The sequence below is a fragment of the Limulus polyphemus genome, unplaced genomic scaffold (assembly GCF_000517525.1).
Source record: "Limulus polyphemus unplaced genomic scaffold, Limulus_polyphemus-2.1.2 Scaffold5618, whole genome shotgun sequence".
In the NCBI taxonomy this organism is placed as follows: domain Eukaryota; kingdom Metazoa; phylum Arthropoda; class Merostomata; order Xiphosura; family Limulidae; genus Limulus; species Limulus polyphemus.
This window is the reverse complement of record NW_013671228.1, coordinates 7,022-20,515: the sequence shown is the minus strand read 5'-3', so window position 1 is coordinate 20,515 and position 13,494 is coordinate 7,022. Positions and strand designations below refer to the sequence as shown.

The 13,494-nt window shown below is 33.6% G+C and overlaps 1 protein-coding gene across 4 annotated transcripts in view; it reads right to left on the bottom strand.

The window, feature by feature from the left end:
- LOC106472794 (beclin 1-associated autophagy-related key regulator-like) overlaps positions 1–9,046 on the bottom strand; it is a 33,420-nt gene extending 24,374 nt beyond the window's left edge. For all 4 annotated transcript variants that reach the window (XM_022401335.1, XM_022401338.1, XM_022401337.1 and 1 more), the window contains exon 1: positions 8,766–9,046. In XM_022401335.1, coding sequence (XP_022257043.1) covers positions 8,766–8,971 — 206 coding nt within the window. In that variant the 5' untranslated portion in view covers positions 8,972–9,046. The remainder of the gene's footprint in view (positions 1–8,765) is intronic.
- Between the last annotated feature and the right edge of the window lie 4,448 nt (positions 9,047–13,494).

Genomic DNA, 13,494 nt, shown 5'->3' with positions numbered 1-13,494 from the left:
TAAATACATCATCTCTATGACCAAGACAAAACATTTTAGATATACTATCAACACTTTAAAACATCTTAAATACATCATCTCTACGACCAAGACAAAACATTCTACATATACTATCAACACTTTAAAACATCTTAAATACATCATCTCTACGACCAAGACAATACATTCTACGTATACTATCAACACTTTAAAACATCTTAAATACATCATCTCTACGACCAAGACAAAACATTCTACATATACTATCAACACTTTGAAACATTTTAAATACATCATCTCTACGACCAAGACAAAACATTCTACGCATACTATCAACACTTTGAAACATTTTAAATACATCATCTCTACGACCAAGACAAAACATTCTACGTATACTATCAACACTTTAAAACATCTTAAATACATCATCTCTACGACCAAGACAAAACATTCTACATATACTACCAACACTTTAAAACATCTTAAATACATCATCTCTACGACCAAGACAAAACATTCTACATATACTATCAACACTTTTCTCTCTGCAACCGCAAATTCAGGAAGATCCACTGACTTCTGGTGTACATAGAATGGTATATTGGGCAAGAGTCTAAGACTGGACATGCATTGGTGGACAAATTCCACCAGTTAGAACTGTTTTCCTGGCACATGAGACAGTAGATATCAATGGAAAAACAAAACAGAAGTCATGAGCCTCTCCAAGCTGGGAAATATCCTACTATGGTAACCATGGAAATTTGGGGTTGTACAGAGATTCAGGATGAGCTGCCAAGAGCAACTCAGTGCTCTACAGTCTTGAACCAGGGACTGACTACTCATCCAAGTATTGGAGTCACTGAGTATGCCTTCTACCACATACCCATGATACTGGTGGCATCTCAACCAGACATTAACAAAACCCCACAAAATAGAGGTGAAACCAATTAGGTTTTGCCCTCAATATTCAAAGCTGTGGTGAAGTGCTTCAGATAGGTAATTGCTTGACTCAGGAGCAAGTAACCCATCATGCCGATTTTAAGGCTCAGAAGGCGTGAACAGAGAGGCTGCCTGCTTACCTTAAGAATCTGCACTATCAGCACAGCAAAGCCCACACTGCAATATCTTTAGCAGCTCAAGAAGACATTCGAGTATATAAATTCATCGAGGGCTTCCTGGTGAAGCATTCATCATCTGAGTATAAAGGATGTCCTTATCGTAACATAAGCATATTCAGTTGCAACTAGGTCAAAGTGTTAGCTTCAAGGTGGTCACTGGAGAGGAAAAAGCCTGCCACAACAGATATTGTGATTACACCTCGGACAGTGTGTCCTGCTCAGTTACCACCACTATGTTGAGCCATGCCAAGGTTTAACCATCCAGGTGCACATCCTGGCACTGTAATGCAACTACACTAGTTTCCAGTGAATTGGAAGGGCTATCCCAGTCCTCCCATGGTTTACATGACACAGCTTATGCCAATGATGCCTATGCATGTATATTGTCTAATATGGGAAGAGAAACCCGTCTGCTTTGCTTGTGTTATTGTTGAGTAAACCACCACACTTTGTCAAGCACAAAGTAAGCAAGACTGTCAGTTCTTGTCAATGACTCAGCAGGCCCATGACAACCAACAACAAGCTATAAATGTTCTCACTAAAACTCTAGAAACTGACTTAGGGGAGCAGTGAAGGGTTTAGTGGTCAACCCAGCTCTCTCAGAGCTTGATATGTATCCATGAGGGTACAAAAGTGAGAGATTGTGTTGCTGTTTAACAAAAGAGCAGCCAAAACACCGATAGATCTTGTGATATATCAAGCCCTCCTGAGATCAACACACTTGCCGGTGGATATTGACTTTGTTCTGACGAATGGTGACAGACTATAAGTTATTCTAGAGTCTAGATGTGCCTAGGAAATGTCACAATCAGAACAAAGGTAGTAACCTCTGACCTCAGATTTGGCATTGACGTCCTCAGGACGGATGTACTGCAGAAATTATTAGTAAATTTTGCCTGTGCAACTGGTGATGTTCCACTGGAATTATCTAATTTCAGCTACATCAAACCAAGGAACAGTGAACTGCATGAGCATATGTAGTGGAGGGAATAACAGTACCTCCATATACACAAATGGTGTTCTATGGTTTAATACCGATTAAGTCCAGTGAGTCAGTACCACGTAACATTGTTATGGAAGCCACACATGAAAATGAGCTGTTTCCTGCCCAGAAAGAAGGCAGAATTAGCTGAGACAGTTATCTGTCCAAGGAGAAATGAAGGCCAGTGTTGTTTTGTAATTATGAACAGTTGGCTACCCAACTTTAGACTGGAATGGTCATAGGAGTGATACATGAAGTATAAGTAGCCAAAGATAGCAGTAATACTGGGATTGTGTTCATTACACTGCAGCAAAAAGTATACAACTACCAATGCATCTACTATCATTGGTTGATGATTGTTTAAAAAATCTAGACCCAAAGCAGTGAAAATAACTCAATGATTTGGTGGTTGAGTATGCCAATGTATATGTGGGACTAAAGGACCAATTGAGTTGAACAACAATGACTCACTACAATAAAGATACAATCAATGCACATCAAATACAGCAGCTATCATACTTGGTCATCTCCAATAGTGATTATCAGGAAGATAAACCAAGATTCTGTGTTGATTTTAGACAGTTGATTGTGGTAACTCACTCCAACATCTTTCCCTAACCGTGAATAGAAGAATGTTTCGATGTGTTAGTAGGTTCCCACTGGTTCAACACTTTAGATCTGGTACCTGGCAAGTAGAGCTGGACAATGAGAGCAGATCTAAGACTACTTTCAACACGAGAGATGACTTGTACGAGTTCCACATCATGCCATTCAGCCTGTGTAAAAATTTGCCCACCACTTTCAAGATGCTAATGGAGCTTACCTTGAAGGGGCTAGAGTGAAAGATACCTTGTCCATGTCGATGGTTTTGGTGTTGGTTGCATGTTTGAATCTGTGGTTGAAAATGGTGTTCAAGTGGATAAATAAAGCAGGTTTGAAACTAAATCCTGGAAAATGTGTGCTCATACATACAGAAGTGTAATTTTTTAGTCACATTGCAGATAAAGATGGAGCTTACATACCCTGCTAATATAGCAACAGTAAGAGATTGGCTTCAACCTGTGAATAAGCAAAAAGTCTGCAATTTTGCATTGTATCATCAATGGTTTATGGCCAATTTCTTCAAAGCTGCATTATTGTCTACTTTTACGAAAATTGAGATGTAATTTGAACGGAATATGACCAAGCATTTCAATCCCTTCTTTTAATGGATGCTCTAGGTGATGTCTTGAGGATACAGCTTCCCCTATGTTGAATGAGAATGCCCAGTCATGTGAGAAGTGCTAATTCACTAAGGTAAACCTGACGTTTCCTGTTAAGTAAGAAATGTTAAACCTAAACAGGATCTCAAGTGAGTTGGTTGATGGGAAGACATCTTGAGGGAAGAAAATATGTTAATCAGTTCACAAGTCAAACAAAAGATGACCATCCTAAGGCAAGTTTACATGCTTTGTTTTGTGTCTTTGAATAAATATAGTTCTTATTCTGTGTTACACATCATGTTCAGTCTCTTTATTTCTTATCTTAAAACTCAATCAGTTTAGAAATTCAGCATTACTTCATAATTCATCTGCAGATCCTCCCCGTATAAAGTAAGCCTCCCTAATACTCTTTGAAGAAATCAGTTTAACCTGAAAATACCACTGTGTGAGTGATACTTAGCATACTACATATTTCAGTTTTACATCTTTTTATATCAGAAGTATCCACCGAGAGAAAATTACATTAAAATATCCTGATTATAATGCTAAACTTCAGATTTCAATCCCTGCAATGGGCACAGCATAGATAAGCCCATCATGAAGCCTTATGTTAAACAAAATTTTAAAATGTTTCTAAAAATCGTTTTGAAATTATGTACAAAGTTCAGCCCTAGGTGTTGCTTTCTGTAGCAGGTTTGGTCAAGGAACTTATCCATTGTTTTATTGAATAGTTGTATTGTGTCCTACTTTTCCTGATTTATAGAGAACTATTTAAAGCCTTCATATGATGTAGAGATACTCCTGGACGTTTGTGATCCACTGTTCTGAATGGTGATTGGAATATTCCTTTATATTTTCCAAAATTTTGAGCCAATATGCTAGAGGGAATGCAGTTTAGTAACAGCACCCACCATCAACTCTTATCTGACCGAATAGTGGGATTTTACCATTACTCTTATAATGAACACACAGTCCCAAATAGTGTGTTTGTGGCAACAAGATGAGAACTACAGATCCCTAAATTCACAGTCCAGAAGTACCAACAACTAAGCCACACCCATTAATTTGTTACAACTTTGTTGTTATTATCAGTTACTCTACAAATACACGAAGAAGTTTCCCGCATGTACAAAACTGGCATTTTATCCCAATTAGGCTCTGATGTTAATTCATCCATGACAGAAGTTTGGAACTGAGCTGGATAAAATGGTTACATCATCATTTTTTGTGATGATGATCCCAGCTTATAACAGCACTTCTGAATGTATCTCCTGAAGACTATCTGTTGGAGTAACTTCCTAAATCATGGAAAGATTAAACTACAAGTTCTCTCTAATAAACAGATCATATGTATATTTCTGCTTTTATGAAGTTTTGAGACAACTATTTGTGTGATAACAAATCTATTTCTGTACAACATTTCATCTCTATCAGTGAGACATGATCACATACAACATTTAAGGTACAAGTACATTGATCACGTCTCACTGTCAGAGACAAAAATTGTACAGAAATATATCTATTGTCACACATATAACTGTCTTAAAACTTCACCTTTTTTCATAAGTTAAGTGTATAACTCATAAAAAGCAAATTTCTGCTTTTAATTTAAATCTTAATTAATTGTATAACAGATATTAATACTGTATGTCAATAAACAAGTCTAGTAATTTTTCTTGAAAAGCATATCTTTATTATCAATATTTGTTCCCATTTAATATTTTCTACGAATATGAGAGTTATCATTTTAATTTATAGTAATTCATAGTTCATCTATCTCAAAACAATTTAGTAACTGAAAAAAAGAGTAATCTAAGTGAAAATGACAATCAAAAAGAAACAACTTATTTTTTCATTTGCTACAGATATAAACATTATAAATAACTTTTCAGTTTTATTAAGTTTAAAAAAATACAAGTATAGCTCACGATTTCAGCTATTCTAAAGTACTTAATTTCAACTGGCACTCGTTATACTAAGTAGCTTGTGTATTTTTTATTTTCATCATAAACACATTCATGAAGAAAATCTAAATAAAACACAAGGCCGAAAGAGATAATAAAATATTCATATTTTTACAAAACAAAGTAAATTTTATGTTTTCTTGTGGAGTTTCAACGCAGAATAAAAACATACTAAAACTTGTAAAAATTCATTTCACGTGTTTTTTAGTTTCCTCATACCAATGCCTGATCTGAAAATAGAAAAGAAAAGAAGATTCAATAGAAATACTAAAACATTTCTCAATGACAAGAACCTTCACAGCATTGGTGAAAGTCCAATGTCCAGGAGAGGACTTATCCTAGGCTTGACACCTCTCTCATACAACTGTGTCTCTTCAGCAGCAAACTCTCCCTCTCAGTTCCGAGTTATTTTACTTACAGAATGTAGCATTCTTTCAGTGAAAAGCATTCCTTTAAACTCGTACAACGTAGAAAAAAAGGGAAGTATAAAGAATGATAAGACTCCTGGGCCAGATAATATATCCACAAGGGTTTTGAAGGAAGTTAAGGATTGGATACGTGATCTACTTGATACTATTCTTTTTGTTAGTCCTTGAATAGTGGGCAGATGTCAGAGGATTGGAAGTTGGCTAATGATACTCTTCTCTTCAAGGGAGGTAACAAAAATTGTCCCTGTAATTATAGGCCTATTATTAATACATCAGTAGTGGTAAAAGTTTTTGAAAGTCTGACAAAAGATGTTTTACAAGGTCATTTAAACATACTTTAAAATTTGGTTGGATGGTCAACATGGTTTCATTAGGAGAAAATCTTGCCTTACAAATCTTCTAACATTCTTTGAATAGGTTACTGCTTATGTTGATGAGGGTAATGGTGTGGATCTGGATTTTCAGAGAGCATATGAAAAGATGCAACATAAAACGCTTGTTAATAGAATGATTTCTATACTTGTGGGGGGAGACAAGTTGCTAACTGGAAAGAAAAGTAGCTAGATGGAAGAAAGAAGAGGGTAGTTATAAATGGAATTCAGTCAAATTGGATTAATGTCACAAGAGAGATACCTCAGGGCTCAGTGTTAAGACCTTTGCTTTTTTTTATCTTATAAATTAAATAGATGAAGGAATGGTTAATAAATTACTTAAATTTGCTTATGATATTAATGTTTTGGGTGTTACTGGTTGTAAGGAAGATGCTACTACTTTAAAGGATTTGGATTATTTGAATCACAAGCATAAGTTTGATGGGAATATTCTTAACAGTGTTATGGTTGATAAGTCCCTTAAGCGATCCAAACAGTGTACTATTGCTATTGGTAGTATTTTAGACTGATCTACAGAAATACTGAATATAAGTCTAAAGAGATTATAATTTCTTTGTATGGGTTACTGGTTAAACCAAATTTGTAGTACTGTGTTCAGTCTCAGGCAACTTTCCTGAAGAAGGACATTGTATTTGAGAAGGGTTCAGAGGAGGACTACAAGGATGATACCTAGGATGACTGTCATAGGAGGACAGGTTAAGATTTCTGGAATTGTTTTCTCTTGAAAAAAGAAGAATTAGAAGAGAACTGATTGAGGTGTTTAATATTGTTAAGGAAATTGATAGTGTCAATGCATCGTTTTTGGCACTTAGTGGTTATAATGGTAGGTCTAGAAGACACAAATAAAAATTTTGGCAGGGTAAGGTCATCTTCAGCTAAGACAGTGGAAACAGTACATTTAAGAGCTTAAGGGAAGGTTTTATAAATATTTGAAAGATATGGGTTGGCTTTGAGAGTTTAATTTTCGAAAATTTTTTAAAGTGTAGTTTAATGGATGGGACAGCCTAGGAGAACCAACAGGACCCTTGTTGTTCTTAAATTTTATGTTATGTCAAACCTACTTGATAATCTGGAAATTGTATAATCATCACATGGCAACAAAACTTTATTTTTCACACAAACATAAAAAAAGACTTAAGGGAAAAAACATCATTAATCATGGTACATTTAATAAAATGACAAAGAAAGAATATTAAGCTACAAAGTTATAATAAAGAAATTCATCAAATCATCACGGTATCTTTAATAAAATGCGAGTAACAGTACAAAATGACCCAAGTATGAGAATAAGCAACCATATGTTCCAAACATTCTGACACACTGTGCTTCACTAAATTAATGATGATTATTACAATTACTTTTTGTAAATATACCCAAAAATATCAATCTTCACTTTAATATATATTTTTAAATTAAAATTTTGTTTTAGCCTACAAAAGTTTCAATTCATTTTTCTAAGTTAAAGAAATAAATTGGGTATTAGACTTAGTCTACTTATACACCCTAGAATTGTAACTTGCAAATAAAAACACATTTTTTAAGTTGCTGATGAGGGAAATTTCAGTTACACACTTAAGCTTTCTTATTAATATTTTGGGTGTTAACCAAAACAAGTATATAAATTACATATTATTATCAACTGAATGAAAAGTTTCACACTAAGCTTAAATTAAAAACCTGCAATCACAGTTATCAATGGTCAAAAAACTACACCAAACACTCTTACCATTATTACTTTATCAGTTTTTAACTTTTTACTCTAATCAGTCACTCATAGGTGTTCAATAGCATTTACTATATATTAATAGTTCAATTGTTTAAGTATAAATTAGTTGTTAAAGAAAGAACTTACCAATGAATGTACTTCTTTAATAAACTATTGACATAACATAAAAATAAGTTTGGCAGTTTTATTGTCAAATTATTACATTTATTTATTTCTACTTAATGAAATGAAGTAAGGTACTAAGTCATAAACGTTATATAGTGTTTTGTTTACATGACAGTCTATCTTATATATAGTAATTATCTTGTAACTATGCATAATTCAACCGGTATACTTTGTAATCAGTAAGATTGAGAAGAAAAACTTTAGTTTCTAACTTATGGTATAAAAATATTAAAGTACTTAATATTATTACCATTTACATAATCTGTCTACATTGTGAGAGAATGTGCTTTACATTTTCAAATAGACCCCATGGAATTGTGGAAGACTAACGGAAGTTCAAACAATTCATTACACCAGAAGATAATGATAATTTCTAGATGTCAAAGGCAAGAATTCACTGCCTAATTTTAAAATTATTGCTTTAGTTTAAAAGAGAGAAGATATGTTATTCCCAAGCAAATTTATTCAAATTATTGTGCAAATGAAGATTCAACATTTTCAGATTACTAGTGTGATTTTGTAGTAGAAAAAAAAAGTATTTATGTTAAAAGCAAAAACAGTAACTTCTCTTTCTTTCACCACCACTAAAGCTCATAAAATTAAAAAAATGTTCTCAGATATGATTTAAGTTCTAAATTTAATTACAACGGTAGGATGTTCAGTAGCTATTCTTAGGCTAAATATCCTTTGTCCAACTTCCAAATGACAAAGCATACTAGTAACAGCTATTATGATAAATATTTGAGACTAAATAATTGTATTGTATCATCAAATATGCTAAACCTACTAATTAACTAATGTTTGCTAACCTTTCTGGATATCTTGATTTGGAATGCGTGAAATCCCCGTTTCGAATGCAGTCTTGACAAAAAAAGGCTCGTTTGCTATGAAAACACAGTGGACATTTTTCACCCCCAAAAACACTTCCTCTACCGTTGTTGGAACTTAGAGATGAAGAAAGGTAAAAATCCGTGGGTGCAGAACTACTATCATTACTACTACTACTAGCCGCCATCAGCTAAGCATTTCGACTGTTCTTGTTATTATTTGCAAAGTTAAGGCTTTGTTCTTTAACTTCAGTTTAATTGTAACTGTTTGTGTTACTACTAGTGTCCTCTAGCGAGATAACGAAGTCGCAACAGCTGTTTCGAATGCAGTTGGTTCCATCTGGTGGAAAGAAGTAAATTGATAAAAAACATTAAATATAAAAAATCGCTGCAAAGTAAAGAGAGAAATTTAAAATATATTAAACCTGTTTGAAGATTAAGAAAACTTACAGTAACTATAATGCCTCTGTATGTAAACTTGCATGTTTTTCTCCTGTTAGTGCTAAGTGAAGTTCTGCTACAAAACTAAATTCAAGTTGCAATATTAAATACCCCCCAGTGACTCAGCTTCAAGTCCGAGGGCTTATAACATTAAAAATCAGGTTTCGATACTCGTGATGGACATAGCATAGATAGCTCATTGTGTTGCTTTGCGCTTAACAATAAACAAACAAAAACAATACTGAAATGTTTTTGTTGAAAAATGGCCTTCCGTTTAATTAAAGTAAAAAAAAAGGCATGAGATGATGCTAAAGTTTAGTAAAGTTAGTGTACAAATATAAAAAAATGAGATATAATTTTGTATTCGTAGCAATTTCATGGGTAAAATAAGCCCGCAGGTATCTGACCTCCGCGTCCCTCGTTGGGTCAGCGATAAGTTTACGGACTCGTAATGCTAAAATCCGGGGTTCGATTATTCGCGGCGGACAGAGCGCAAATAGTGCAGCTTTGCGCTAAAACAACAAAAAACAATCGGATCTCGGCAACAACCAGATATTAGTACGGGAAATGACTGGTGTAGCGATTTTGGAATGAAATGAAAGACACCAGACACGGTATTGAAGTCAAAGTGGGTTCCTCGTCATCGAATAAAACCCATTAGTACTGGAGGCTACAGAAGAGTGATCGACTAACCAAAGAACTTTTGGGAATTAATAAACCGAAAAAATTGAGTTCTATAAATGAATTATAATATTAAAGAACAACCTAAAATGGACTGTACCTTTGTTTGAATAGAAATTACACCGCACATGATCAGCAAGTTGAGAAACAAACGAAAATAAAGATGAGATTTCATAAGCTGATCTCCCTCACAACAAAAACTAAATTAGATGAAACTGTCAAAACTGCATTTTACAATTACCATTTTCTCTGAACCACAAAATCAGAAAAACGTACTACAAGAGTATTCTGTACACCGATAAGATGAAATTAATATGTAAAACCGTAGATAAGTTCCGTGATTAAGCACTGCTTCTGAAAGCTTTGACCAGATTTAGCAAGTTCAAAATCAGGACTTAAAGAAACTTAACATTTTAGTAGATATGGAATATATAGTATGCAGACATACCTTGTTCTTTTTTATCTTATCATTTTAATTAGAAATTTCAAAAATTAATTTATTCTAAATATATGCAGTTTTGTATAGAAAAGCCCAGAAAACCGTTAAATTGACTTGTTTTAGATGCCTTTGTTATACTCTATAGATAATACATGTTCTGCAGATGTGAGGTTTTATTGCAATGCTGCACGTGCGGCAAAAATGTAGATGAAAACAGATTCCTTCATTGGTAGGACAGAAAATATTTCGTGGCTATGGACTCCCCTATATTGAATGAGAATGACCATCACATGGGTATCGCTAGTTGCTATGGGTGAATCCCGTGTTTCCTGTTAAATAAGAGTTATTAGATTAAAGCAGTTTACAAAGGAACAAAGGACCCCAAGTGAGTTGGTTGATGGGAAGACATCTTGAAGGAAGAAAATCTGTTAACCAGTTTACGAGAACAGCAAACGGTAACCATCCAGTATCCAATGCAAGTACTCACAGTTTTGTGTCTCTGAATAAACAAAGATTGTTCTACTTTTCTATTAAACAGTGTTTTCAGTATCTTTGTTTCTTACTTTAAAAGTCAGTCAGCTTAGAAATTCAGCGCCGCATTGTAATCTATCCTATTAATCCCAGTATTATAAAATAGACCTACCTAATACTCTTTGAGGAAAATAGTTTAACCTGAAATACTACAGAGTAAGAATGACAACTTTTGATGCCATGTCCACAGGAATTTATTGCAGTTTTCTGTTTTTACTAACGTGCATATTGATCTTAAACTGAACAAGTTGATACATGAAACTGAACAAGTTGCTAGATGGAACTGAACAAGTTCACATGTGAAACTGAACAAGTTCACACATGAAACTGAACAAGTTGCTAGATGGAACTGAACAAGTTCACATGTGAAACTGAACAAGTTGCTAGATGGAGCTGAACAAGTTCACACATGAAACTGAACAAGTTCACACGTGATACTGAACAAGTTGCTAGATGGAAACAAGATCAAACAAGATGATCACATTAATTATTTCTGAGTCTGTACAAGGGATCACTTCAATAAGAAATGGGAGCTAGAATGGAAGTTTTATATTTAAATATGGTAGTAACTGGCTTGTTTTGTAAGGGTTATTAACTCAGTTCTAAAAGCAGCTTTAAACCAGAACTAGGCAGTGGTAAAGGCTAGGATATGCTGAAAAAAATAAGATGTGGAGAAAAGTGTAGTGTACAAACAAAGTACCAAAGTTTTTAGGGTCGGTTAAATTGTAATTATTGTATTGCTAGAAGTCTAAAAAATAAAACGGGTGACTTTAGAACATTAGTAGGAACAGAGGATTTTGATGTAATGGAAATAGCCAAAACTTGGTTAAAAGTATACAATTGGATGATAGAAATGTCTTTGAAGTATAGGGTTATAGGTTATTTAATAGGAACATAGTATTAAAAATAGAGGGGGTGGGGTAGATTTTTTTGTTTTTTATATAAAATGTGAGTTACATCCTGTTGAAGTTGAGAATATCAAAGAAACTGAATTTACTTGAATTTCTGTTAGCAGATATAGGAGAAGGCTTTAAATTGGTATTTTTTACATTAATGAGAAACTACAGTGAGGTAAAATTCTGATGTTAGTGAGGTCTTAATTATGAGAGACTTTAATTTCAAACACTGGAAAATGTTAAGAGTTAAATCATAAAAAAGCATATTCTGAAGGGATGTGAAAAGAATAATTTGTTGTGAATTGGGCAACTGAATTAACTGGACATACTCACGAAATGGGGCAACTGAATTAATTGGATACTGATGAAATGGGGTAAAATGTTACTTATAGAAAGAGAAGGGAGGGTGGCTGCTAGTATAAAAAAACAGATTGGCTTACAACAGATATAAGAGGTAAAATTAAAGAAAAGCATTATAAACTTATGAAGTTTAAATTGACTTCTATGATGGGAGATTTAAGACGTAAAAATTAACAGTAAGGATTTCTTTAAATATACTTAGGGTAAGCAAAATGTTAGGATGAGAGTAGGGCCATGAGAGAAGATGATAATGGAAGGTTCATTTCTGTTGATTAAGAGATAGCTGGGTTATAAGTTTTATTTTTCTTCAATTTTTACTAATGAAGATTTAAACAATATTCCTTATCTGAACAAGTTCACACATGAAACTGAACAAGTTGATAGATGGAACTTAACAAGTTGATACATGAAACTGAACAAGTTGCTAGATGGAACTGAACAAGTTGATACATGAAACTGAACAAGTTCATACATGAAACTGAACAATTTGCTAGATAGTGACCAATCTAGATTGACACAATTAAACTGTAATGAAGTAATGAAGCTGGGTAATTAGTGGAATTTGATAACTGATTAATAACAAGTTGTATTCAGCAAACACATTATTCTCACATGAGACTAATAGTTGGAATAATAAAGAATGGTAATAATGAGAAATATGTTGATCAGATATTATTTTTGTGAACAGTGACACTAAATATTTAAACTGAACAATGCTGAATTAATTACAAATGATAATGAGAAATTATAATAGCATAATTTTGATTACTTGGATAGTTGGAATAGGAAAAAAACAATAATAAGTGGAAACACTAATTTAAATTAATTGATTATTTTATGTGATATTAATTGACTTAGTCAAGTTAATTACCCAGTTGTAGCTATGTTAAATATCTACACAGCTGAGTGAAACACGCTTGTGTATCTTACAAAAGGCAGCCTTAAAAATTGATCCAAAAACCTATTTAAGACTTAATTGTGGAGATAAGTACATCACTATGGAACTAAGCTTAAGTTACAATATAAAGATGATTGGCTGGTTGGACTCGTTTAAATCATGAGCACTTCATTACAGTTTAATTGTGTAGATATAAATGGATAGTTAAATCATGAGCACTTCATTACAGTTTAATTGTGTAAGTCTAGATGGATAGTTAAACCATGAGCACTTCATTACAGTTTAATTGTTTAAGTCTAGATGGATAGTTAAATCATGAGCACTTTGTTACAGTTTAATTGTTTAAGTCTAGATGGACAGTTAAATCATGAGCACTTCATTACAGTTTAACTGTGTAGATATAGATGGATAGTTAAATCATGAGCACTTCATTACAGTTTAATTGTGTAGATATAAATGGATAGT